We start from the raw sequence: 27,709 nt of genomic DNA on the forward strand, positions 1-27,709 counted from the left end.
ATTTCCAGGCAAATGTGTTGGTGAGACTTTTTTTTATTAGTCAGTGTGTTGTATTCAGCATATGTATTCTAAAATATCACTCAAGAAAATGTATTGCAGAGACTCAAGATGGTGCTTTTATAAGGAGTTTGCAATGCTCAGGGTTGAAACATGGTTAAGTTTTTCTTTAAATTTGTTTGATAATTACAATAAAATATACTTCTGTAATGTTTTGATTAATTTTGAAGCTGATTTCTGCATATTTTCCTTACAATATAAATTTTCCTGCGTAACGTCTCAATTTCAAGACATAAGTTCAGAATTGGGACTGAATTATTATTGAAAGGACCAATTTTCAATTCAATTTAACTTTATTTGCAGAGCGCCACTTCACAAAAATGTTGTCACAGGGCACTTTACATACACGAATCAACATACACATCATTTCGAGCCAATTTATACATATCCGATAATAGAAACCAACTGATTGCATCGAGTCATGACTTCGATCCAATCACCCATCCTGAGCATGCACGCGGCGACAGTGGGAAGGAAAAAACTCCCCTTTAACAGGAGGAAAACCTCCGGCAGAACCCGGCTCAGGGAGGGCAGCCATCCGCCTCAACTGGTTGGGGTGGAGACGACAGGAAAGACAGAACAACATGTACAACTGCACTTAATCAGAAAGACCTGCGGAAAAAAGGAGAAATAAGTTAGAGACGGCAATATTGTCATGTATTTATACATTAATATATTAGAGAAATAGAGTGAGGTACTTCTCAGTGCATCAGGTAACATCCTCATCGCTACATAAGTAATGGTTGGCTAGACTACCCATGACTATAAGAGCAATGAGCATAATCTGGACAGTTGGGTCCCGTACATGCAGACTTCAACTCAGGAGATGCTCATATCCTAACTTTAAGAATCATGAAAAAGGAAGGTTTTCAGCTTGATCTTAAAGGTGTGGAGGGAGTCTGCCTCCCAAACTCAAGGTGGGAACTGGTTCCCATAAGAGAGGAGCCTGATAGCTAAAGGCCCTTCCTCCCATAGTACTCTTTAGCCTCTTTCCCACTGTAGGAACCATTTGACGTTCCTGTAACCTTTTCAGTTCTTTGGCGCATTCGGACAGATCGGAACTTAGGGACCATGCCCCTGAGTTCCTATAACCATTTCAGCGCCTACTCAACTTCCGGGTCCTTCCTTAGTTCTGTAGGAACGCATCTGACGAAGCAGGCTGACGTAGGTGATAGCTACGCCCTCGCGCTGAGCGCCGCTACTTAATTTCCGCATCGTCAGACCCCGCCATTTTTAAAAACCACTGTTTACGGAAGCATGGAGAACGCAGCTGATAAGTGGACGGACGACGAAGTCAGAGCCCTGCTGGCCGTTTTTTCAGCCGAGGAAATCCAGAGGGGGTTCGAAAGCACACAAAGAACACGATGGCCTTGTCGCTCTCCATTTTTGCTCCTTTGTGGTGTTTTCCTCTTCGCGGTTTGTTTTGTTGCTGAGTGGCGCTAAAATAACACGTCACTGTCGCAGATGGTTGCGTCAGATCGGTAGCGATCGGGTCTCCGACTCATGTCCGAATGAAGAAAAAAAAAAAAAAAAAAAAAAAAGAGGAGTGGGTGCATCTGTTAGCGTTAAGTTATTCGACAAGGTTATTTTTTTTCTACTGGTGCTGTTCTCGATCTTGCACTACCTGTTAAACAAACTTTAAGGGTCCGTAGAATAAGACTTTATTATTCTTTGTATTCATAACTGTTCACATTAATATGTCTATTCTTTCTTTTATTTCTTTTAATGCTAGGGGGTTACGCAATAATATTAAGCGTAAAGCTTTATTTCTTTTTGCTAAACAATTTAACACGGACTTCTGCTTTGTACAGGAATCTCATTCTATTTCTGATGATGCCAAATTTTGGAAATGTCAATGGGGAAACTCCATATGGTTTGCAAATGGCACAGAGCGGTCAGCTGGTGTGATTAATTTAGAAAGCAAATTCTGTGGGAAGGTTTTACTCACTGAATGTGACCCCTTGGGTCACTTCATCTGTCAAACAATCCAGTGTAATGACCACTTTTTTATTACCTCTAACGTGTATGGCTACAACTCTGTGAAGGAAAATGATGGTCTTTTCTTGTCACTAGAGAATACATTGTTAAAATGTTTAGATAAATTTCCAAATGCTACTTTATTGCTAGGTGGTGACCTAAATGTTGTACCAGACAATTCATTAGATAAATGGCCTCCTCGTGCACCTAACAGAAGCAACACCAAGTTAAGAAATTTTATGGAAAGATTTAACCTGCATGATATCTGGAGAGTTAAAAACCCTCATGGGAAAGCCTTTACGTGGTGTAATAAGACACTTATTACACCACGTAGTAGTCACTCCAGAATCGACCTTTGGCTGATCTCAAAAAGTTTTGCTGTAGATCATATTAATGTGGACATTCACCCTACTCCCCTCACAAATCACAAAGCCATTGTTATAAAAATGAACCTTTCTTCCTCTAACTCAAATGCTTCTAACTCAGCCTTTTGGAAACTGAATAGTTCAATTTTATTAAACAATTCTATTAAGGAACATGTTAAAGAACGAATTGCATACTTTTGGTCTAAAGCCATTAGAGGAAAACAATACGGCCTAAATTGGGAACTTTTTAAATTTGAAATTGCTCAGTATTTCAGGAAAACGTGTAGTGATATTGCTAAACACAAAAGGCAGCATGAACTACAAGTGGTTACAAAAATCTCTCATTTATCTCAAATTTCCCCGAATAACATTTCGGAAGAGGAGATTCTGGAGCTGTCTAATTTACAGTCTGAATTAGATGACTTGTACAACCAAAAAGCCAAGGGAGTCTTCGTTAGATCAAGATCACGGTGGCTCGAAAAGGGTGAACAAAACTCTCATTATTTTTTTAACCTTGAAAGACATCATTCTAAAGTGAATAACATAATTCGTCTTAATGTGGATGGAATTATTACTGAAGATTTCAGACTCATCTCTCAGTACTGTAGCGATTTCTAAATTCTGTCAAGCATCCGCAGACACTTTCTTAAATTCCTTAACAGTCAAAACTATCACTAAAAATGAAAAAGAAAGGTGTGACAGTTCAATCACTCTCACTGAAGTGACGGAAGCAATCCAACAATTAAAGATTAATAAATCGCCAGGGACAGATGGTTTGACTTCTGAATTCTATAAAACGTTCGCTGATGAACTTTCTCCATTCTTAGTAGAAGTATTTTTGGAAAGTGTCGATCAAGAAAAGCTGCCAACAACTCTGACCCAAGGCCTAACTACCCTTATTCTAAAATCAGACAAAGATGAATTATTTTTAGATAATTGGCGACCAATTTCATTGCTTAATAATGACTACAAGATCTTTGCTACCATTTTAGCAAAAAGACTTAAATTTGTACTGGACTCGATAATTGTGGAGACCCAATCTGGTTTTATGTCCAGGAGACACATTATAAATAATATCAGGTTAGTTTTGGACATACTTGACTACTCAGAAATTATAGAGGATAAAAGTTTCATATTATTTCTCGACTTTTATAAAGCATTTGATACGGTGGAGCATCAATTCATTTTACAATCTCTTAAGAAATTTGGCTTTGGCGATTACTTTTATTCAGCTATTAGCACACTTTACAAGAACAGTAACAGCTCTATTAAATTAGCCGGTGGTACATCTCCTAGATTCAGTTTATCAAGAGGCATCAGGCAAGGCTGCCCTGCCTCTCCTTACCTTTTCCTGTTAGTTGCTCAACTCTTATCAGACCATATTCAATCTAGTGCACTGAGAGGTATCTCTCTACTGGATAGAAGATTACTTATTACTCAGCTAGCGGATGACACAACACTTTTTCTACAAAATGAAAACCAAATCCCTTTTGCTTTTGATGTTATCACTGTTTTTTCAAAGGCGTCCGGCCTCTGCCTGAATATAAACAAGTGTGAGCTTATGGCAATCAAAGATTGTGCTACTTCTGCACTGTATGACATTCCTGTCAAAACTGAGGTGTGATATTTAGGTATTCTATTGTCCAAAGACCAACACTCAAGATGTTCCCGTAATTTTATTCCTCTCATAGAAAAAACACAAAAAAAACTAAATCAGTGGCTCATGAGGGACTTGTCTTTAAGAGGAAGAACCCTACTCACTAAGGCAGAGGGCATCTCTCGTCTAACATATGCAGCTTTGGCCCTGCATGTTGATGATAAATTACTAAAGGAGATTGATAAAATGCTTTTTGATTTCATTTGGAAAAACAGAGCGCATTACTTAAAGAAAAGTGTCCTTATGAATTCCTATGAAAAGGGTGGTCTCAATTTCCTTGATTTCCATTCCTTGAACAATACATTCAAAATAAATTGGCTGAAACAACTTTTTTTAAACCCCAACTCAATCTGGAACACCATTCCGCTGTATATCTTATCAAAAATTGGTGGTGTCGATTTTTTCTTAAGGTGTAATTATGATGTTCATAGGGTCCCACTCAAACTGTCAGATTTTCATCGCCAGGCCTTCTTATCATGGTCACTTATCTACAAACATAATTTTTCACCTCACAAATATTATATCTGGAATAACAAGGACATCTTATATAAACACAAATCTCTCTTTATAGAAAAATGAATATTTACTTGTGTGTGTGTTAGAAGTGTGTGTGTTAGAAGTGTGTGTGTGTGTGTTAGAAGTGTGTGTGTGTGTGTGTTAGAAGTGTGTGTGTGTTAGAAGTGTGTGTATGTGTTAGAAGTGTGTGTGTGTGTTAGAAGTGTGTGTGTGTGTGTGTTAGAAGTGTGTGTGTGTTAGAAGTGTCTGTGTGTGTGTTAGAAGTGTGTGTGTGTGTTAGAAGTGTCTGTGTGTGTGTTAGAAGTGTGTGTGTGTGTTAGAAGTGTGTGTGTGTAGATCAGCTATTTAACAACAGCGGCCTTCTCTTAACATACCACGAATTTCTTTCTAAATTTAATATTCCTGTAACACCTATGGAGTATGCCAAAGTGTTTGGAGCTATACCCTCTGGAGTTTGTATGCTCTTTAAACATCAACAGAGGATTGGCATCCAGAATACACCTCTGCAATCCCTTCTTAATACCCGTGTTGGGAAGATCTGTCTGTCCAGTTATTCCAGAAACAGTAACAGATCTGTCAGAGCTTTATTTCAAATGGACATTGTATCACATCCAAGTGCTATCTCTCACTGGAATAGGTTTGTAGATGATGTCCCATGGAAGAGTGTTTGGCTACTCCCTAATAAATTTCTGATCACAAATAAAATGAAAGAAGTATCCTTTAAGCTTCTCCACAGGATTTATCCAGCTAAAGTCTACATTCATAATAGATTCAAATTAAATATTGATACTCTCTGTAGTTTCTGCATGAACTCCTGTGAAACAATTGTACATTTATTTTGGTCTTGCCCAGCTGTTAAAATATTCTGGCAAAGGTTTTGTAATCTGATTCATGAAAAAATTAATGTAAACTTTGTTTTATTTTGGAGGGATGTACTGCTTAGTCTCATAACAAAGGACTCTCATGACAATTCTAGTATGTATTTGATAAATCTCCTCCTTATTATGGCTAAGTCCCATATTCATAACTGTAAATTCACAAATAAGAAAAAAACCATGTTTCTCAGCCTTTGTAGGTGAGTTCAAGCTATACATCACCTCTATCCTTCATTCTAAAAAGCAAAAAGCAATTAAAACTATATCTGCCTGTAATATGTTTAAGCTGTTATAACCCCTTAGTTTTAAGTTTTACTAGTTTAAGTTTTACTATGTTTTTTTTTGTTTTTTTTCCTTTTCCTTTTTCTCTTTGTCCTGCTGTTATGTACTTTGTTTGAATTAACTGCTCTGTATGGATAACCTATTTGTACTACCTGTCACTGTTTCAATAAAGTTCATTAAAAAAAATAAATAAATAAAAAAAAAGACTCATGTCCGAATGCAAAGTGACACGGTTCTCTGGCGAAGGACAGTTCTTAGAACGCTATTAGTTCTCAGAACGCAGTTCTTAGAACGTCTCTGTCCGAATGAGACTTTTGAGACTCTAGGAACCACCAGTAAACCTGCAGTCTGAGAGCGATGTGCTCTATTTGGAATATATGGAACTATAAGATCTTTTATGTACAATAGAGCTTGGTCATGGAGAGCTTTAGATGAGAGGAGAAAAAATTTTAAACTTTATCCTGGATTTAACAGGGAGCCAGTGTAGAGAGACTAAAACTGATGAAATATGATCTCTCCTGCTAGTCCTCATCAGAACCTCAGCTGCAGCATTTTGGATCAGCTGGAGACTTTAAAGGGCATATTTGGGACAATTAGCACAATATAAATATGTGCTTGCAACAATGGAAGTATAAAGGACGCGGAAGCAGTAAAATGTTCCTCTTCGGGGCTTTTAATCATTGTTCCTCTTCGGGGCTTTTACTCCCTGACGGCAGAGCCGGCAGACCCTACGTCACTTCCTGAAGTTATTTCCATTTGTTTGTGGCGAGCGCGAGCAGTTACCTGCTGTTACCAAAGACAACCTCACTGTTTTATCCCGCAGTATGTCGAGGCATAAGCTACAGTACTTTCATCTCATATAAAGCCTTTTCCTCTGAAAAATGCTGACTGTATAGGAGTTAGCAAACGTGCTGGGGTTAGCAAAAACAAGAAAACGTGCGCTCGCGATCAGAACTAGTTGGTCAGCTAGCTTTAGCTAGCTAGTTTAGGTTAATTTGCTAACTATTGTTAGCTACCCGGGTCCTGGTGCGACCGGTATTGTTTTTTGTTTTTTTCCCCAGAATTTCTCGCAGTTGTAAGCTGATGGAGTGCCCTCATCTGAGCTCAAACGTCGGTTGTGCCTCCGATTCCTCCAGGTTCCCCAACGGCTTACCGTCCTCTTGGTGTTGTAATGGTAAGATGTGTTTTTCTCAAGTTTTTACAGCGACATTATAAACATATAGTGATTAACTGGATGCGGAATATTTTTTATTCATTTCTCTGGTAAGGTTAATTCCCCCGCAATAGTTGTGTTAACGAGACACAAGCAACATCAACAAGAGGGAATCACGATTTGCATATAGTATTTTATCTGACACATTAAACTGTGAGGTATTGATGCCATTGCTTAAGTGAAAATGAATATTTTGTGCCCAGTTTGCAGATCTAATAAGAGTCCTTGGATCTGCCTAACCTGTCTCATAGTGCATTGTGGCCGGTAAGTTGATGCAGGATTTCTGTTTGTAACTAGTTAAATATCATTATTTTCACTTTCTGTTTTGACAATAATTTGCTCGTTTTTAATCTGTTTTTCCAAATTTAAAAAAAAGAGAAAAAAAAGAGAGAAGTCAGTTAACAACAGCTGCCACTGTCTTGGGTGGATTACTAATGTTTTTTGTCCAAATTTCTCCAAATGTCTTCTTGCTTGTTTTTGATCAAAACCCTGTAGAAAAGCTGTGCTGTCAATAGCCTTTTTCAACATATATCAACTTTAAAATTATCTAAAATATCAGTTGTGAAGACTTGGGGTGCATTGCACAACAGAAAAATAACAGTGTAAATGCTGTGTATGTAGTAGTTAAAATGTAAGCAATAGAAAAGTGCATGTAAATTTAACTCAACACACTTTATAGTTACACTTAAAAAGATTGAGAACTAAGATCACAATTGTTCAAAGCATTTTTTTTTTTTTTTTTTTTTAAATCATCTCAATTTTCTCTTCACATAAATTGTTTAGCCATTACACAACTCACTGGCAGGTGAAGTGAAGTTTCTTTTTCAGGAAATTTCTGATGGTTTTTAATGCATCACTTTCTGTTTAGTTATGTCAATGGACATGCTAAGAAGCACTTTGAAGAGAACCAAGGCATTGGCATCAGCCAGAGGAAGAGTGACAAACAAGAGAAAGAGAAAGCCCATCATTCTGTATGCATGGACTGTAGCAACTACAGTGTGTTTTGGTGAGTGTCTATTATTACCAATTGAATTGTGTTTTAAATCTTGTTTTGGCTTTAAATTAAAAGTTTAAACCATCAAAGACTTGTGGTGGTGTTATGGGAACCAAATGCTTTTTTAAACAAGCTTTATGAATCTGTTGAAGCTTGTTCACATACTTTCTACATGACACTACGACAGTGACACATAATATTTAATCATAATTGTGTTTTTCTACTTGTACTGAGTGTAAATATCAGTAAGTTTATTACTCTGTTCAAATATGTTTGCATCAGTATTTACCAAACATGTAATGTGGGCTGTATAGTTACAGATGTGATGACTTTGTCATCAATGACACCAAACTTGGGCAGGTGCAAAAGGTGAGGGAGCATCTTCAGAGTTTAGAGAAGTAAGTATTCATTTTAAATTGTCATTCAAGTTATTTCCAAATCATGCATATAAAAGAATATGAAAATTTGAATGATTTTTTTTTTTTTTTTTTTTTTTTTACAAGAAAGCCACGATAAAACATACATGTACCTACTTCCAAAAAATGAACTGCAATATCAGAATGATGCTTAGTTGATTCCAAACATTTCTGAATCAGTGTAAAATTATACTTTGCTCTTATCTTTTCACAGTTCAGTGATTATGGGTGAAAGGCAGAGAAAAAGAAAACTTCAGGAAAATCCAGCTTCAGACAGCAAATTGCTGAAAGACAATGTAAGTAATACTTCAGTATTGAGTACTTGAGAGTTGTTTTGTTCTTAGAAGAAGAAACTAAAATTGCAGTGAAAGCCTTTAATAAACCACTGCTCATTAAAGCTAAGCTAAATTACCCTTTTATGGGCCCACATTCTTATGGCCACATACAATTAAATAAGTAGTAGTTGGCCTTCATACAGCGGTACACCAAGCAGTTAAGAAATGTTAGACTGAAATGTTCACCGGTTTCTAATCAGTTCTTTCAAGGTTTCTAGAAAATGTACAAGTATCTTAATGCCACCTCTTTTGTCTTTCAGGATGGGGTGGTTTTAGGTGCGACTGGTCTGCGAAACTTGGGCAACACATGCTTCATGAATGCCATTCTGCAGTCCCTCAGGTGAGACTTTGCACTGGGCAGAGAGTATGTGGGTGGTGCAGTGACTATCTGGCCGAAACAAGTAGCTATGCCACTGTAGAATTTGGGCCCCACAACCAGTCATCCTTTATTAATATAGTCTGGGGCACAGTTGGGGGGATTACAGAGACTGCCTAGAAACAAGACACAGTCAATGCCAAGTTTTCCAGCTCACACACATTTTTCCCTCATTGCTAAAGGATTACACTGATGCGTGTCTGAAGTAGTTTGAAGTTTTGAAACGTAGTTGTTTTTGTTGTAGTGGGTTGTATTTACACAAATACTTGTAGTGTCCCCTTTAAGGCAGTAAAATAACTAATAACAGAAAGACTAAATACTGTGGCTGTTTTGTGTGTTGTCCATCTTGTGACGCCACCATCACTGAGGTGGTGAGTCCTAATTATATTTGTTGATGTGGACAGAATGGATATCTTGACTGGCACTGTTAGAACGTGATTTACAGTAACTGCTGAGGACATTTTATTGGGAAATAAAATAAATAAGTGATTCTATTTTTCATATTGGTTAGTCATCAGTGAATCAATGTAAACTATGATTCATTTGATGGAAACATTATAGACAATCCACATTTGAATATAAAACTCAAATCTCATTCTTATAAGTGATCAATAATTAGTAAATAAATTGTTTCAAACCTTTGCAAAGACTGTAGATTTTCTGTTTTGTCAGATATTTGGCACTTTCAAGTGTATTTCCTTCTGCGCTAAGCCCACACTTGAAAAGGAGTGTGGCCACAATGATTAAAGGGACATGTATTTACTCGCGTTCGAATATCATTTCAATTCTTGATTTAACCTTTAACCTTTAATATTCTTTTAACTGTTTCCACTCTACTGGTCAATTTGCCAGGTAAAAAACCTTTAAGCACACATAAACAATAAAAGTAAACACATAATCCACAATGCACATTCCCCTATTCTAGGACTAGTTTTAGGCAGACAGTTTTTTTTGTGTTATGGAACGCACTCCCAACAGACATTAAGACCATACCGGATTTTAAAAGGTTAACTTCCAGACTTAAGAACTGGATAAAGACAAATCAGGCCTGCATCACTTCTAGTATTTTTCCATGTGGATGGCAAAACGGTAGTTTTGATTAAATGTATTGACAATGTTCTTATTTTGGACTGATTTTTATTGACAGCCTTGAATGTGTTTTACTTAATTTTACACTTTGGTGTATATATACGTATTTGTATTTTGTATGTATATATAAAGGCACATACGTGTAACTTTTCATTTCGCAATGCAATGTAAACTGTGTATACTTTCTTACTGTGTAAAAGCCCAACTTGGGATGGACATTGAAAATTAGCCTTGGCTAAAATGCTGCAGTATGTGCCATCATTAGTGACGCATACTTGTCCCTATCAAATAAAGATAAAATAAAAAATAAACCACAGTCCTGACACCAAGTTACTGAGCCTTCACTAAAAATTTGCTTAACTGCATTCAAATCACACATTTGCTAAAATTAAAAGCATTTATTCAGCCCGCCTAACACATTAAAGCATCCAAATTGACCCCATAATTCAGATATGTACTGGTACATCAACACTGTTTTCCCACACATGTATTTCAATGAACAAGCCCAAATACGGGCAAAAGGTCACATCGCGCTCTATTAATGCGCATCAGAAACGTGCATCAGGGGTCCACACATAAATGTAACGAATGCCCTTAGCAGCTGCCTCTTCAACGATCTTGCTGGCACCTGTTGCACAGTCAACGCTCCTCATGCCCCCAGCCACGGACCCATCAGAGCAAGCACTCCGGACGTAACAAGCAGCACTGTTTCCGCGCCAGACTGCCGTTCCCAGCAGCTCAGCGCGACAGGCACAGTTTTTGTTATTGCTAGTTAAGCTTGCAGGACGTGGTGTATGCAATCTGTTAGTATTAATCACTGAATAATTTTTATTTTTTGGTCTTAGTGTTGCCCTGATAAGAGCAAGTATGGTAACATTTCACAATATCTCCCAAATTAGACATTTACTCCCAGCAAGACCCCAATAATTTGTCTCTTAGTCTGTTAGCGTCAACAAACAAAAGTTTTACCCACTGTGTCACATTCAGCTGGATGGCAACATCGATACATACAATTTATTGAAAGCTTAATAACTGTACACCAAAATTGACTGTGTTTTTGCTATATTTTAACATTTGGACATTGTACAGACTTGCAACCATAAAAAACAATAAAACAATATATGGAGTGGCAGATCGAATTTATAAACATTTTATGGATGCAGACACATTCATTCATTATCCTAACTGCTTAGTTCAATGAAGGGTCGCTGGGAAGCTCGAGCCAATCCTAGTAGTCTATTGGGCCAAAGGCAGGTTACACCCTGGCCACACACATTCATGCTCACATTCACAACTATCATTATGGGCAATTTAGAGTGACCAATTAACCTAACATGCATGTCTTTGGATGGTGGGAGGAAGCTGGAGTACCCAGAGAGAACCAACACATACACAGGGAGAACATGCAGAACACTCTGAAAGGCCACGGTCCAAGCACCGCCCCAGCCGAGGATCGAAGATCGACCTTCTTGCTGTGAGGTCACAGTGCTAACCACTGTGCAGCCTGATACAGATACAGGATGTGATAATTCAGACACGTTGTGATTTGATTCTTTGGCCACTTGGATATCAGATTTTTAGTATTATAGCTGGTTAAGTAATTTCAAGGGTCACTTAATTTGTTTTATCTCAAAATGTGTTTCTTTGACAGTAACATCGAGCAGTTCAGTTGTTATTTCAAGGAGTTGCCTGCAGTAGCTCTACGCAGCGGCAAGACGGCAGGAAGAAGGATGTACCACACCCGCAGCCAAGGGGACAGCACTGTGTAAGGTCCTCTTCTGCACGAGGGATTATTTCTGGGCATCAATGTGGCTTTTATTTTAACGAGCATAAAGCTGACAAAGCTGTTAATAGTTCCTGATAGTTGAAGACAACTTTCCTAATAGTTGTATGATGCTCAATGACAATCTTTACTGTGCTATAGAAAAGAAAATGAACATTTGATTATAGTTGGACACAGCACAAAGTCCTTCATAAAAAAGCTTTTTAAAATCTTTTTACAGCAAAGTACTGCCAGCATGGTAACATAATTTCTTTCTGTTAAACAGATCTCTGGTGGAGGAGTTCAGAAAAACCCTTTGTTCCTTGTGGCAAGGAAGCCAGACTGCCTTCAGCCCAGACTCTTTATTTTATGCCATATGGAAAATCATGCCAAGCTTCAGGTACCTCAGAGACTGCCAGAATGAATCTACTAATGCTGAACTTCAAGCTGTAAACTTTGAACTACATGTTCTTTGATTAAAGAATATTGTTAACACTATATACTTAAGACCGTTTCTTTTATTACTGTAATATGATTTAAAAATATCTTGTATTTATACAGAGGCTATCAGCAGCAGGATGCCCATGAATTCATGCGTTACTTGCTAGACCACCTCCATAGGGAGCTCCAGTGCAGTCGCAACGGGGCATCTCACCCAGTCCCGCTACAGGACGGAGTCAGACTCTCCTCCGCAGAGGGCAAATGCTGCATGTAAGTCCATGGAAACTAAAAGGGATTTTGGTCATTGTGTTGTTGGTGCGGGTGTTTTTATATTTAAGCTATTTAACAATAAGATTTATCACAACAAGTGGAGACATCAGTAATTATGATACCCTTCTTATTGTGACGCTTTTGAGTATTGGTTTAAAATGTAAAGTGCATTATAAGTAAAATTTATTATTTAATATTATTATTATTTGCAGTAGTAGTAATTATTTGTCATTTACACTGTTAAATTCATTTGTTTGAAAGATTGGGTGTTTTCTATATTTGTTTGATTCTATTCAGAAATGGTGCCAGCGTTGTCACTTCTATTTTTGGGGGTGTACTTCAGAATGAAGTCAACTGCTTGATATGTGGGACAGAATCTCAGAAGTTTGATCCATTTCTTGGTAAGATTACTTTGTTTAAGAATAACTGCATACAGATGTTTACAACTCCACCAACTCTAATAAAAGCTTTAATTTATTTCTGTATTTTAATACATTTTTAAAGTGGTATGTCCCTTCAAAGCTTTGTCTTTGTTGGTGGTACTTCAAATGATAAAGTTTAAAGTGGAACTATTATGTGCATTTCAGGCTAATTTATTTTTATTTCTGAGCCCAGAAGGGCTGGGATTGATGGAGTTATTGTCACAAATCACTTTATTTACTTCAGACCGACCCTCTCCGTAGGCTGTCAGATCAGCCTGTGGGCAAAACGAATGGATTGAGACTCTTCCGCATTAAGCCCCGCCTCCCGCCACTGCACTACATCGGGAGCACGCACCGCAACTGCTTTCGCTGTCATTGTAACATCTCATAAACAGAAGGATTAAAAAAAACTCAAAAAAACCCCCACAAAATACAATGTCAACACATAGCATACAGCCCTACATGTTGGAACCTGAATCAGACCCTGAAAACAGTGGAAAACAGCAACCCACAGCAACGAATGCAGCAGGATGTCTCTCTTTGGTAAACTCAGCAGCCATCGTTGGAAATAACTTGAGCCGACGTTTTCCACCCGCCTGATGTATTTGTACATGCCCTTGTTAACCAGTAGAAGGTAACCAATCCCCTGAACCTTATCCTCTGGGACGTCACAAAGATTTCGAAGTAGAAAAAACTCTCTAAAACTACGCGTTTTTCGTTGCCATGGAAACCGAATGGCGAGTGTGCTGGAACTCAAACTCAAACATGCGTTTAGGTGATAAAAAACAGTGCCGTTCACATGTCTGATGAGGATTCAACACTGTAACACTGTAGAAAGCTCAGAAAACTTGAAATACCATAATAGCACCCCTTTAAGGAGATAGAATACACCTGATGCATGAAATTGAAAAAAGTGTTGCCCTTTTTTTCCTCTCCGAACATGTGCTTCAGATCTGTCACTGGACATTCCCAGTCAGTTCAGACAAAAGAGAAGTAAGGACCAGGAGCCAGGTCCAACATGCACCTTGCAAGGTAAGTTTCTATGATTTGCTACATGTCTTTCATTCTATATAGAATTCAAAATGGGTCTTTTTTTTTTTTTTTTTCCTTTTTTTTTTTTAAATTAATTTTTTGTTTAATATTTGTTTGACTTTTTTTTCTACAGACTGCCTACATAGCTTCACAGACCTGGAAGAACTTGATGAAACAGAACTGTATTATTGCCATAAATGTAAAAAACGCCAGAAATCAACCAAGAAGTTCTGGATCCGGAAGCTGCCAAAGGTATGAGACAGTCAGTCTTATGAGGTTTTTACAGCATTTTGGGACTTTTCATTTATTTATTTCCCACATATTTCAGGTTTTGTGCCTCCACTTGAAACGGTTCCACTGGACTGCCTTTTTAAGAAACAAGGTGGATACGTATGTGGAATTTCCACTGAAAGGTCTGGACATGAGGGGCTACTTACTTGAGGTGAGTTGGAAACAGAAAAAAGCTTATCAGGGAATTTTACAGTATAAATTCAGTCTTTTTGGCAAATGGTAAGAATTAGTGGTTGTTACTTAAACATTTAAGATCGACTTAACAAAAATTAAGTTTGCTTTGTCGGTTATTTATTATGAATTGTCGCGAATTGATGTGTCTATAAAGTGCCCTGAGATGACATTGCTGTGAAGTGGCGCTATATAAATGTAACTGAACTGAATTGAATTGAATTAAATTGAATTTTGTCATGAGTGATGTTTGTACTGGAGTTGAGATAGGCACATGTCAGAGACCATAATTTGTACTTTCAGTTTATATTGCAGTGACGCATCTTCTCCTTGGTAACACTTAAAAGTGGGGACAGAAGTAATATCTGGATATGCAAAGCATGGAAGTAATGATTATCATTCAGTAAATGTTAAAATCAAGAGAAAGGAGGTTACAGTTACTCTTATAGATCATATTTTAAGACCCTAAATACAAAATGTAGTACTCAGTCACATTTGCTCTGATGATGTTCTTGTCAACACCTTATTGCAAATTTATACCATTAATTTCTGAGGACATAAACAAACAATACAACAAACCAACACATACTATATAAAGTAGTCATTATAAACAAATGTGTTTTTAAAACAAATTTATTCTCAAATTAATAGTTTGCTGAAGTAAAAATTGTAGGAATTGTCTGTATTGATTTAGTCAGCATTAGGGCTGGGCGATATGACCACAATCTCATATCCTGATTTAGCTCATTTTATATCCCCATAACAATATACTAGGGCTGGATGATTAATTGGATTTTAATTTAAATTATGATCTGGGTTTTCAACGATCATAAAAATAAAAGGGTACGATTATTTTTCTCTTTGTAGTTTCCTCTCCTGCTGTCTTCACTTGCCAATCGAGCGTCACTGGCATTGCAGCGCTGTGCTGTAAACTCCTCCCACAGCCGCTTTGGTTTCATTCAGACACTGTTGCCAACTTGGCAAGTTTTTTTTTTGTTAAAAGTGACTAGCGACAAAGCTAGCAACTTTTACTGGAGTTATTAGAGACTTTCCTGGTGTTTTGCCGACTGACTTGAAGGCACATATTGTTCTGCAGTTACTGTAACGGGCGAGCAGCGGGAGTCTCTCTCCATCCTAAAGCACTCCTAGGCGGCCAGTCTCAGTTGGCTCCGGCTGCAGGTCAATGTAGAATAACTGCAGTAGGTTGTGGAAGTTCACTACAACATAGTTTGTACCATTGTCAGTGAGAACTGGCTGCATTATTTTTGTGTAAACGCTCACGTAGTTCAGCAAGTTAAATCACTGTAATTTCCCTCCGTTACAGGGCATTACCATAGCAACGCGTTAATCGGCTGGTTCAGATCAGCTGTCTTTTAACAGGTGAATGAGAGAAACGCGCTGTAGCCTGACAGCGGTTGTTGGGCATAAAACGTACATCGAGGTCAACATAAAATAGTTCCAATGCTTCAGCAAATGTTGCAGAAAAGAAATACAAACTTGTTATAAAATATTTACTGTGTGGGACCATGGTAAACAACTCATATAATGCCCGACGCGGAGTCGACATCACAATGCGCAGCGTTGTTTAATCCTTACTTATATTTATCTATTCAAGTTACATCAGTATTTGCACTTTGTCAAGACAAAGCTTCATGTTATTTGTTTGTCTTCTAAAATATGTGGAATCCATTTGTAAATCCAAAATGTGGAAGAAATTTTTTTAAAAGTCACGGTTTAATGTTAAAAAAACAAATTCATGTTGTTAAAGATAAAAGGATAATCGTGTTAAATAATCGAGATCTCAATTTCAGTCAGAATAATTGTGATTATAATTTTTGCCATAATCGAGCAGCCCTACGATATACATGATGTTATAAAATTGTTTGTGTAATTTTGTGTCAGTCATCAATTATGTGTCAGATGTGTTTGGCAACGGCAGCAGTGATCTCCTTCCATCTGTGGGAACTATGGCTGTATGACGTTTCTCGGGTAAAAGCCTGTTGCAGTGTTTATGTCTGGAGTTTATTATGAGCGCTTTCTCCACCAATTGTGAACTAGTCTGATGCCAGTTCCACGTCGGTGTTCTTATACCCAAAACACAGACATCCATGCGACAGAAATTTCCTGTCTTTTATAACAAGCACATCAGTTTTGGTTGGCTGGCCATCTTTTAGTGAATTATCCTGCTCCTAAACGCGTCTGCTACGTCTTTCTCCATGTTTATTTATATATTGCAGCGCCATAAAGAGCATCTTGATGTAAATACTGCAGTATAACACCTTATCATGGCATAAACGATAGAGCCTCATATGAAACGATAGACATTTTCTGTCGTCCTAATGATATATATTGTCATATTGCTCAGCACTAGTCAGCATTGTAAACTTTATATAGACACATAAAACATTACAAATAATCTCCCTGAAGTTGTAGAATTCAGTGACAAGTTTGTCTACACAAAATTATTATGGTTCTTTAATCAAACTTGTGATTTAGTCTTACTGAATTTACATATAAATGTGCAACTGTGACTGGATTTACAACCACAAAAGAATTACACATCTTCATTTTTGTCAGACATTAATAACTGTTGGCCTATGCTGAACTATATCTGGAAAAACTCAACAGGTCTATATTTGCACTGTGTGTACGCTGTTTCATTATTACAAAACACAAATGAAGTACTCCAAGTTCCTTTTAACAGTAATGACATTCATGTGTTGTTACACCATCTGTAGCAAATATGTTTTGTTTGGATCATTGGATCGCCCCTCCGTTTGTAGCTCCGTGATTGATCTCCATCCAGCTATGAAGGCTGCCTGCACTTATTTCCATGGCTTTATCTGAAGCTGTGAATGCTGATTTGCATTCTCGTTTGGTTGGGCATCTGTTGGATGTTCAAGGTTGGAGTACGCTTGTGCTCAGCATTACACGATTTCAGTTTGATCTCTGCATCATAAAAGCCTTGGATTAATTTGAAGCAGATCACATCATTAGAAATACTGGTGAAGTATCCACCATATTAAGAGTTAAATGACTACAAGCTTGATGAGGCACTGTTCTTCCATCAAATCTGCTCTTTCATATTGCAAATATAGATTTGTTTTAAAGTGAAAGTTTTCTAAGCATAACAACCAAACTCTCAATGCATCAATTACTTCATGCATCCCTTTTGTCCTGAAGTATACAACAAATATCACATAAAGCTAATCTGAAAGGTTAAACACCACATGTGCCTACCCTCTTATGATCACATAGTGATAGTACAGTTTGAGATTTAAGGTGAGCATAGAAAATGTTTTCTCTTAGGAAACTGTCTTTTCATGTCAACCATTGTATACACACAGACATTTAGTGCAAAAACTCTCTTTCTCATCCACAATACTCACCCCGTGCTGTTATGTTTGCAGCCAGAGAAGTCTTTACCAGGGAGTTGCCTGTATGACCTTGCTGCCGTCGTGGTGCATCATGGATCTGGGTGAGTATAAAACAGTTCATGATTTATTTAAGTTCCTCTGTCAAGAGTATAGAAGAGAGCTGCCATACATTAAGTGTGTTTTTTGCTCTCGAAGCATCTCAGTTTACAGCCAGAATGAAAAGCTATAACTGATATCTATTACTTCTGAGCTTAAACCTAATCTAATTAAAGCTACCTGATTCAGGTAAGACTTACAAGCATATTCTTGTTGCAGCAGTTTGATTTGTCAGACTTGTATAAAAACCTTTTTGATTGTTGCAAAATTAAGAACTGAATCCAGAAAATAATACTTAGCCACAAATTTAAACGTGATCATCAGCCAGCCAGCTCTTTGCATTTTCACCCAATCACTTTGTAAACAATTCAGATCTAATTTAGTTAAAAAGCTTTGTGGACAGCTGCAGTTTAAAAATTCATGTAAGCACTAAACATTGAAAGGCATCAGACTGAGAGTCCTTGAAAGTACATTTACATAAGCTGAGAATTAAAGTGCTGCGATCTTAGCTTTAACCTCTAAGTGGCAATGTTGTGTCACTGCTCTGTTGTTGAGCTCAGTGTGTCTTCTTGCTCCAAAAGCAATAAATCAAGTTCTGTGAAAAGCCAGAAGGTGCAGCTTGATATGTCTGTGTTCACAGGGTTGGATCAGGGCATTATACTGCATATGGCAGCCACGAGGGCCGCTGGTACCACTTCAATGACAGCACAGTGACTCTGACCAATGAAGACATAGTGAGGAAAGCAAAGGCTTACATTCTCTTCTATGTTGAGAGGACTGGTCAAGTGTGCTTAGACAAGATTGCTACAGACAGCACAGCCACAAACAAGCCTGATGCGGACACAGCTTCAGCAGACAGTGTTTCGTCAGAAATAGTTTCTCAGGACAAGGTTGGAGCAGACACAGTACCCACAGATGCGGGTATGATGGATGGCGTAGCCACACACATGCATACCCTGGATGAGAAAGCCCAGGATGATGTGTGCACAGACTTGGCTGCAGCAAATGAGACTGACACCGCGTCAGGGGAGGCTGCAACAGATGGGGATATCTCAGAGAAGACCGGAACAGACGATGCTCTCCAAGCAATGCAAACAGTTGTGCCATGATTCTGTCAGAGTTCACCGGCTTTAGTCTAGCTTGTCACTTCATTTTGGTTTCACCTCAACCATGTTTGTGATATCTGTCACAGTGCTTGATTGTCTTTTTTTTAAATTTTTTTTTATTACTATAGTTAATTTTTCCATTAAATATATTATCTCTTTTATGGACTGCTCGAAGGTATCGTGGTTAAATGGCTGCTTTTTGTGTATATTTTTGCATCACTTTCTCAACGTATTCCTCAGATGATGTAGGCTGTTCTCTGTATGTAATAGATTCCACATGTGATAATTCAGAATATTAAAGTAAAATTTTAACCATGGCGACCCACAGTCATTTCCATGTTTAGTCGACTGAACGTCATTGTCAGCACACTGTCATTGTAACGTCGCACCCTGGCGTTATTTTTTTTACACTTTAAGTGTTTTATTTTTTATTTTTCATGTTATAAAAGCCTTGTAGTTTTGATTTCCATTATTTTTAGTATTTTATTAGAACATTTTGAAAAGTTGTCAACTTCGACAAACCATGTGAAAAATTTATCTCAAATTGTTTTTAATTCATTCTTGTGACAAAGTATGATTATACAGTTCACTTTATTTTAAAGTGGGGGGTTGTTGGACTTGATTGGATTCACTTTTACAATATGTTTCAAGCTGCATTCACATGACAAAATTATAATTTAAAGTATTGTAATGTATGTTTGTTTCTTGTCATGTCATTAATTATAAACCCTTTTCTGTTATCACCAAGACAACAAATACAAGGGCTTTTATCCACTATTCCTTTTTAAAGCAGTGAGAAAAAAAAGGTTGTAAATGTGAAAATCTCCCAGTTAAATACCAAAGTCATAATAATAAATATCAAGAATAATGTCATTATACTTTGTCATAATTAATGACAGTTTGTTTTAATAAGTACAGCAAAATGAAATTTGTAGTTTGGTTTTGTTAACACACATCCAGGTGGGATTCAGTTATCTGTGTGTCCTCTGTACAAGTGTCCTCACACCCTTTATGTGACTTTTAATGGTAAACAGCCTTTGATATGTTTCATTATGACTTTGAAAAAGAGCATAATTTTTCCAGGAACTTTTGTGCTGTTGCTTTTCTTTTCCGTCGCTACTCCTAGTGAAAATCACCCAGGCAGCTCATAGAGCTAACCTCGGGACACGTGCCAACCAGCAAACCCTTTTGCTCTTGCCGGAACAAGCTCTCCTGTTTTCAGAGGAACAGCTGCTCTTCACTGCCTGCTCACAGGTGGCTTTGAGCTCACTACTCTGTCCTCATTAATGACACAAGTGGCCTTTTTCTTCTTTTTCTCTTGGAAGCTAAATTCCAGCTGCTAATATTAAGCTCGCGTTCAGTCGTGTTTGTTGAGTTCTGGTTCAGGGCATCGTGACACAGTGAGTCAAGAGTACAGAATGTAATTGGCCTCCCAACAGTGGCATTTCCCATCATCCTGGATTTTTTCAAAGAAGGCTGATTTATAACAAATGGAACAGAACAAACTCAGGAGTGTGCAGTGATGACATACATGTAACAGCATTTTGCTTTTTGCCACCAGCACATCCGGTGGTTTGTTGAGCAAACACAAACTGACTCATGGTTTACTGTGTTGCTATAGGTAAAGTCCTACATATGTACTTGTGACTTTCACATGTCAGACTTCCTAGGTTGGAACTATGAAGTTTTGACACAATGATTATCTTAATTATCATACAGATGTTCAACAGCACTAAGAATGTGCCATTAAAATAGTTTAGTAAGGCGTTCCAGTACAGCTGATGTAAATATTTAGTAAAACCTTTGCTAAATGTTGAAAATATTCACAAATGCTAGTTCAACTCAATTATTCGGGACTGACGCTGCAAAATTTTATTTTCAGTTTTTTTTTCTTTTTTGTGGAGAGATCAACAGTTGTGGTTATTTTAACTTTTTTCTTTATTTCCAAATTTCTTTCAAATTATTTTACATTAAGGTCTCAAAAAACTGAGTCACAATGATATGCAGAGTTTGCTGCATTTTTAAATGTCACAAAAGTTTACATTTCATATGCTAGTTAAACTATTACCAGTGACTCATAAAAATGTGCATTTTTATAATCTGAGATGTGATGCACATCTGTAATACTTTTCTAAACATACATTTCAGCTTCCATTAAAGAGAAAAAAAAAATGAATAGAAAAAAAATCCTGTATTCCCACTGTGAAAAGATGCTAAAAAATAAAACATTGTACTTGTAAAAATTGTCATTAAAACACTTCTGAGGACAACAGAGATGTTATTTTAACCCTTGCTATCACAAATGTTTATGGATCTTCATTTTCTGGTCAAGTTATTTCCATTATCTTATCCTAGTTACTGTCTAGATTTCTGTTGTCTCAAAAGTTTTCTCTCTGTGTTGTGGCTCATACTTATGTCTTTTGATGTCAACTGTAAATTGATTGGTGGGATACTTAGAGGCACTTTCTGTTTGAGAAAACTTCTCATTTATAAGAACAATTTTCCTGATGAAGGTCTAATACCAAACCATCACCATTAAATGTTTTCCTCTCTTACATAAGTGTGTAAGGTTACCTTGTGATGGCCATGGTTTGTTTGTCCTTCTATGCTCATTGCTTTTTTTACATTTAAGGTTACTTACAGTTATGCAGACACGATAGCATTAATTAAAGGATCACAGATTTAGTCCATGCATGTAAAAAGACTTTATTTTCACTGTGAAAAGAACTTTCTTGCATCATACTGCACATATGGTAGATATGTCTGCAGGATGTAAATAAAGTGATAATACCAACGTCAGACACCTTTTCAAACTAAGTTTGTGTGACGTTTTAATTAGTAATGTGTGCACTGAAAGTTTTTTGGGTTTTTTTTGGTCAGTAAAAGGTGTAGGTTTCTGTTGTGTGTGTGTGCTGGTGTCTGTTTCAGCGAAGTAGGCCAGGACAGTGTAAACATCTGGCTCAGCCCAGTGCTTGCTGCCTGTTGAGATCCATGACAGATGGCAAGGGAGCGTATGGCTCAGACACTTCCATCTTTGAGCGTACGGCAGTTGTCTTCCCAAAATAGCCTTCACTCCACGGCCTTATATGTGCAGGCCTTCAGCGTGTGCCTGAGGGGGCATCATGTATCTAGGTCACACAATACAGGCTGTGGGCTCATTGTTGCTCCTTACCAGCAGGCCTATCACTACCCCAGGGACGAGGCCTCTCGGTATACCTCGGGACTGCTCACCATGCATCTTGGTCAGCTCAACCGTGAGTGTCTCCTCCACCTTTTCTCCTTCCTGGACAAGGACAGCCGGAGAAGCTTGTCCCTTACCTGTCATCAGCTGCGTGAGGTCTTCCTGGACCCCTCCCTTTGGAATCTACTTCACTTCAGTTCCCCTTGCGAGCTTAAAAGGGACAACTTTGTGCTGGGACCCTCACTGCGTTACTTGACGATTTGCTGGTACTCCAGCAGGGTCCTGCAAGTGTGCAACATCGAGGACTGGCTGAAGAGCTCGTTTCAGAAGGACATCTGCAGTAAACATGAGAGCCTGGTCAGCACTTTCCTGACGCGTGTCTGCCACATGTGAGTGTTTGTGTGCAGATGTCTTCTGTTTTTCTCAAGTATTTTGTCCAGACAATTGATAAAAAGAAAGAAAAGAGAAAAAAAAATCTTATGGTCACTGATAGAACAGACCAACAGAGAGACCAAAATAGTAGTATCTGATATTTCATGGGTTCATTAAAGCAATGTCTCCTTGGTTTGTACTATAAACACAAAAAAAGGCGTAGAATTTCTGTCACTGTGGTCTTTGTTACATGTTCTGTAGCATTGTAAAGTATATACCACTACCTAAATCTAAAGGATACGTGTGTCTTATGTAGCCTATATTATGTAAGGATAGATTGATGTGTATTTTTGGATTGTTTGATGTGTCTCGATGATGAGGACACAGTTTGGGAGGGAGTTTCAGGGTTACTCAAGGCCATGACTGTGAGCACAATAGTTGTATTTTGAGGCACACTACTTAGACGAACTTCCATGTTTAGCTCTGAGCAGCAAGGGAACATAGTCATTAGAAACAGATGGCATATCTAAAGCTGGATATCTCCACAGAAAAATGACACATCTGTAGGACATAAGGCTAATTCTATGAACTAACACAACTATGGGCACGTTTCAAATTATATTTACTGAATGACGTGACATTTGGATTTGATAGGTCATAGAAACTAAGCTGTTTTGGCTCTTGGCCTTGTGTGTGTGGCTAGCTCCAAGCAGGAATCAGCCTGGAGAGGCGTAATGAGGTCTCTGGATAATTTCTTCAAGGCAGCCAATAATAACCGCTGATGTGAGGGAGCTCAGCCACCGCAGCTGGCTGGGACCAAAGGAGCTAGGGGGATGGTGGAAGGTGGGGGGGGGCTGGCTCTGTGGCACAATGTATGACCCTGTCAGCATTTCCTGTACTGTGAAATTTGTGATGCAAGGCATGAGATCAGTGAGATGAGTCAAAACAAGAACCACCTACTTTGTTCAGAGCCTGTATCTTGGTGCCTTTTAGGTGCACTCATAGCATACTGATAAACCCTCCCATATTGTCTGAGAGGGAGAGAAAAGCAAGTGCACGTGACATAGTGGGAGGGGACATGGAAAGGCTGTGGGGCTGATAAAAGAGCGATTTGGCCACAGACGCTCCAAGTCAGCTGCATACTAGAGATTTATGCAGGCAGGTGGAGCCTACAATTGGCTCTTTGTTGCTGTTTAAAGAATGAGCATGTGCGTCTGCATTTGCCTGCCTCTTTAAATCTGACGCCAAGCTCATGTCTATCTTTATCTTCATGGAAAAAACTATAAAGCATAGCAGATCTGTGGTTTCCTTTGGAGTGCAGTTTGAAATGCAAGGCTCTTTTAAAGAAAGATGGCTGGAATAAATCAGTCATCCACAAGTCAGTTTTGATTTTTCTGGCGGTCACACTGTTAAGATTACACAACATGAAATATCATGCTTAATGTGTCGTGTAGCGTAGGTTGCACAGTGGGTGGCACAAAAAGCCCTTGCTTTTATAGTTAAACATTACCGAGTAGGCTCACTCCAAACTTTTATCTGCACCATTTGACCAAACTGGAGCTTTTTCTCATAAAATCAGTAAAGCACATCTTGGGTTAGTTTTGGATTTATGGCTTCTGTTTCCAAGAAACACAGAATTTTAGCAGACAGCTGCTTTCAAGAATATCCTGCCTTAATTTTAGGAAACTGAGGGCTCCTGAAACAAGTCCTTCAACTCAAGAAAATGGAGAAGAAGCACAGTAAACTTGCATCTTAGCTTCTTTTAGGGCTCTTTGGACAATTTGACCACACAACATAAGCGTTAGGAAACCAAACAGGTCATTAGAGAGGTGATTACACACTAGCTGTGTCGTGTTCTGCTCGTTCTCGGCAGAGACCAGACCGCCCTCTGAGCTGTTTGTTTAGATGTGAACTACATGATTCTAACATAGACTGAGTGGGAAAACGAAGACATTTCTGTGGCATAGATAACTATATACAACAGTCCTTCTCACACTGATACAAAACTACTTTTACTGCTTTTTTATGTTCATGACTATTTATTGAAATCCTTTTTTACTAACAAAACAAAACGACTGACACAACAAACAAAAAATTAAAGCCACAAAAGGTGGAGGGTTCTTTAACTAAAACAACTCTGCAAATGTGTTTGACAACCCAAAGTGAGAGAGTATGTAAAGTTATCTTTGTACTGCACAAAGAATAATCTGCACCAAGCGAGAAGATGTGCTGTGTCAGAGTAAATTATGTAACAAAGGTTGACCATTTGTTTTTAAATCATGTTATATCTGCCTCCATTCACTTCCATATTTGGTTTATCTCTGCTGAAACACAAAGTCATTAGCAGGCGAATGAACATTTCAATGCCTCTATCACTTCTAAGTAAACAGTTTCTTTTCTTCATGTCAATACTGTGCAAGCACCTCCCACCGATAAAGTGATAAAGCTCATGCAACAGGGCACATGGTGCTGTTGCATGTTCAGGGGTTACTGGGACAGTGCCCCTCGCAACACTGGGATATGTTTGGCTCACATGTAGTAAAGTGGTAAGATTATGTAAGTCTTTATGTAATCTGCATCAGGGAACATGAATGACTTCCCCGATCCGTTGCCATCTGAGTGTCTATAGCACTGGCCTGACAGTAGGCTGCAGTGCACTCTTTCAACTGCCCCAAAGTATGCAGTAAACAAATCCACCTCGCAGCAATGCTTGAAATTCGTTTTTAGGAGTTATTTTTAAAGTTATTGCAGAGGAGTTGCACCTTGTCGTGCTATAATTCATCGAACATCCTGGAATTGTTTTTCACAATAGCACTTACCTCATGTTTTCATAAAATGTTTTAGAAGGCGGAAACATGTGAACCCCAGGGGCACAGTGTAAAGAAAGGATGGCTTGGTCCAGGTATTAAACTGCTTTGTTCTTACTCGGATCGTGTTGCTGGCTCTCAGTGGTGTTGTTTACATACCTGGCTCAGATCGGGCCCAATGATCTATAGACTTCCTATGTTACCTGATTCTGTTTCAGACTTCAGCGGCATACATCTGAAAATAAGCACACAGACACCAAAGAGCACTGTTTACTTAAGACTTATCCTATTCAAGACATATTAATCTCTCCCTTCTTTATGACTTGGTGAGTAATAGTAGGTGTTGCACTCTGCCATGTGTTTGTAAACCTACTGCGGTTAATGACTTTACTGACTGTTATCTGTACCACAGGTGTCCCAACCTGCTTTCGCTAACCCTGTCTGGCTGCGCACACATCACTGACCAGGATCTTGTCTCTGTGCTGCAGAGCTGCAAGAAGCTGCGCAGTCTCCATCTAGAGAACTGCGTCCGCATCACAGATTGCAGCCTGCAGGGTGTGGCGGCACATGGAGCCAATCTGGAGGTGGTGAAGGTGGACTTCTGCAGGAACATTACTCAAGATGGGTTGCAGGACTGTAGGAAAATAAGGCCAGCCATCCAGCTGAGTGCAGAGAGGAGCGCTGACATGATCCCAGACAGCAAGCCAGAGGAGAAGGTGCAGCTCAGAAGGACACTGCAGAAAGTCCTGCAGTTTTCCTGAGGCGTGCACATACCACTCCGAATTTCTGACTTCATAAAGACTTGGAAGTGATGCTTTTGTTCTGATATGTGTTTAATAGCACTTTTTAAAAAAAAAAGGTTTTATGAAGCACCTGTTGAATACTAAACATTTCCTTACAAAGTCACTCTAAGCTGCCTCATTAGTCTTACTCATGTTTGTTGTCTTATCACTGATTCTTAAATACACTGAAATAGTGCAGCTATCAATTTTGATTCCCATTTGCTTCCTCAAAAATATCAAACTTATGTCCATCCATCCACTTTCTGAACCGTTTAGTCCAACCAAGGGAAAGCTGGAGAACATCCCAGCATTCATTGGGTGAGAGGCAAGGTACACCCTGGACAGGTCACCAGTCCATCGCAGATCACTCCTGTATCTGTATTAAAATACTGCAAGCAGTCCCGTAAATTAAATTAGCATCACAATTTGCCACTTTATGAGAGAACATTCCTGATTAAAATGAAGGAAAACCAATCCAATTCAGGGGGTTGTTTCTCCAGAATAAGACATACAACAAATATACTCTACACATGAGTAGTTTTACAAATAAACTGTGTTATGCAAAGACACAAGTTGGATCCAGAGAGCAGACATGATTCAGAATTCCAGAAAATGGTTTATTAGGTATTTTCGGGGTTCCGATGATCTCCCAGTGTGGGAAAAGGCTGGTTGGCAGGCAAACAGGTGAGAAACAAACAAGCAGGGGAGTCCGCGGGCAGGCAGGCGTACAGTCAGACAGATAGGCAGGCAAGCAAGCAAGCAAGCAAGCAAACAGGCGGAAAACAGGCAGGAGCCCTGGCAGGGAAAAACACAGGACAGGTCACTAACTGAGAATTCACACTGAGCAAATAATCAGGAGCAGAGCGCTGTTACCACAAGGCAATCAACAATCTGGTGACGATCAGCAGACTGGACTGGTCTGAAATACAATTCAATTTCAATTCAATTCAGCTTTATTTGTATAACGCCACTTCACAACAATGTTGTCACAGGGCACTTTACATACACAAATCAACATACACAAAGTTTAAGCCAATTCATACATATTCTATAATAGAAACCAACTGATTTCATCGAGTCATGACTTCGATCCAAATACAGGCGATGCTGATTGCCAGATGCCGATCAGGTGTTGCTCTACCTGCCAGAATGCCGACCACGCCCACCAGGAAACAGGAACCACAACAGTTTGCTTGATTAAAAGTACAAATACAGCCAGAGGTGGCAATTCCTGGTCCAGAACGTAAAAGTCCAGTTCATTTTACTTTGTTTGTTTTTATTTTAATTTGTTAATAACTTGTTTGAGTGTGTGTGTGTCTGTGTTTGGGCACTTACGTCTGTGCGTGTGTTTTTTTTGTTTTTTTTTCTTTTTACTTTTTCTATAATCTCTGAATTCCAAATGTGAAATAATTGGAATTGAATGTTGACTGGTCATTAAAATTTAAGA

The 27,709-nt window shown here is 38.5% G+C and overlaps 2 protein-coding genes and 1 long non-coding RNA gene across 3 annotated transcripts; 2 read left to right on the forward strand and 1 right to left on the reverse strand.

Moving 5' to 3' along the window:
• Nucleotides 1-452: 452 nt before the first annotated feature.
• On the reverse strand, nucleotides 453-22,578 carry LOC306765810. The gene is made up of 3 exons (XR_013771580.1): nucleotides 22,439-22,578; nucleotides 17,931-18,015; nucleotides 453-669 (listed from the first exon to the last, which is right to left on the reverse strand). It is a non-coding gene; the product is annotated as an uncharacterized lncRNA (long non-coding RNA).
• Nucleotides 6,552-19,387, forward strand: usp3 (ubiquitin specific peptidase 3). Its single transcript, XM_079253281.1, has 15 exons — nucleotides 6,552-6,903; nucleotides 7,146-7,206; nucleotides 7,811-7,948; nucleotides 8,251-8,334; nucleotides 8,567-8,648; nucleotides 8,948-9,027; nucleotides 11,804-11,917; nucleotides 12,201-12,314; nucleotides 12,476-12,625; nucleotides 12,923-13,026; nucleotides 13,999-14,079; nucleotides 14,213-14,331; nucleotides 14,408-14,521; nucleotides 17,952-18,019; nucleotides 18,655-19,387. The coding sequence occupies exons 1-15, from the start codon at nucleotides 6,813-6,815 to the stop codon at nucleotides 19,121-19,123; spliced, it is 1,869 nt and encodes a 622-aa protein (XP_079109407.1). The 5' UTR covers nucleotides 6,552-6,812; the 3' UTR covers nucleotides 19,124-19,387.
• fbxl22 (F-box and leucine-rich repeat protein 22) lies at nucleotides 22,119-27,709 on the forward strand (the record flags this gene model as incomplete). Its single annotated transcript, XM_079253304.1, has 2 exons — nucleotides 22,119-22,690; nucleotides 25,893-27,709. 2 exons carry the CDS (start codon nucleotides 22,119-22,121, stop codon nucleotides 26,239-26,241), a joined length of 921 nt encoding a protein of 306 aa, XP_079109430.1. The 3' UTR covers nucleotides 26,242-27,709.

This window comes from Telmatherina bonti (genome assembly GCF_933228915.1).
Source record: "Telmatherina bonti genome assembly, chromosome: 2".
Taxonomy (NCBI): Eukaryota; Metazoa; Chordata; class Actinopteri; order Atheriniformes; family Telmatherinidae; genus Telmatherina; species Telmatherina bonti.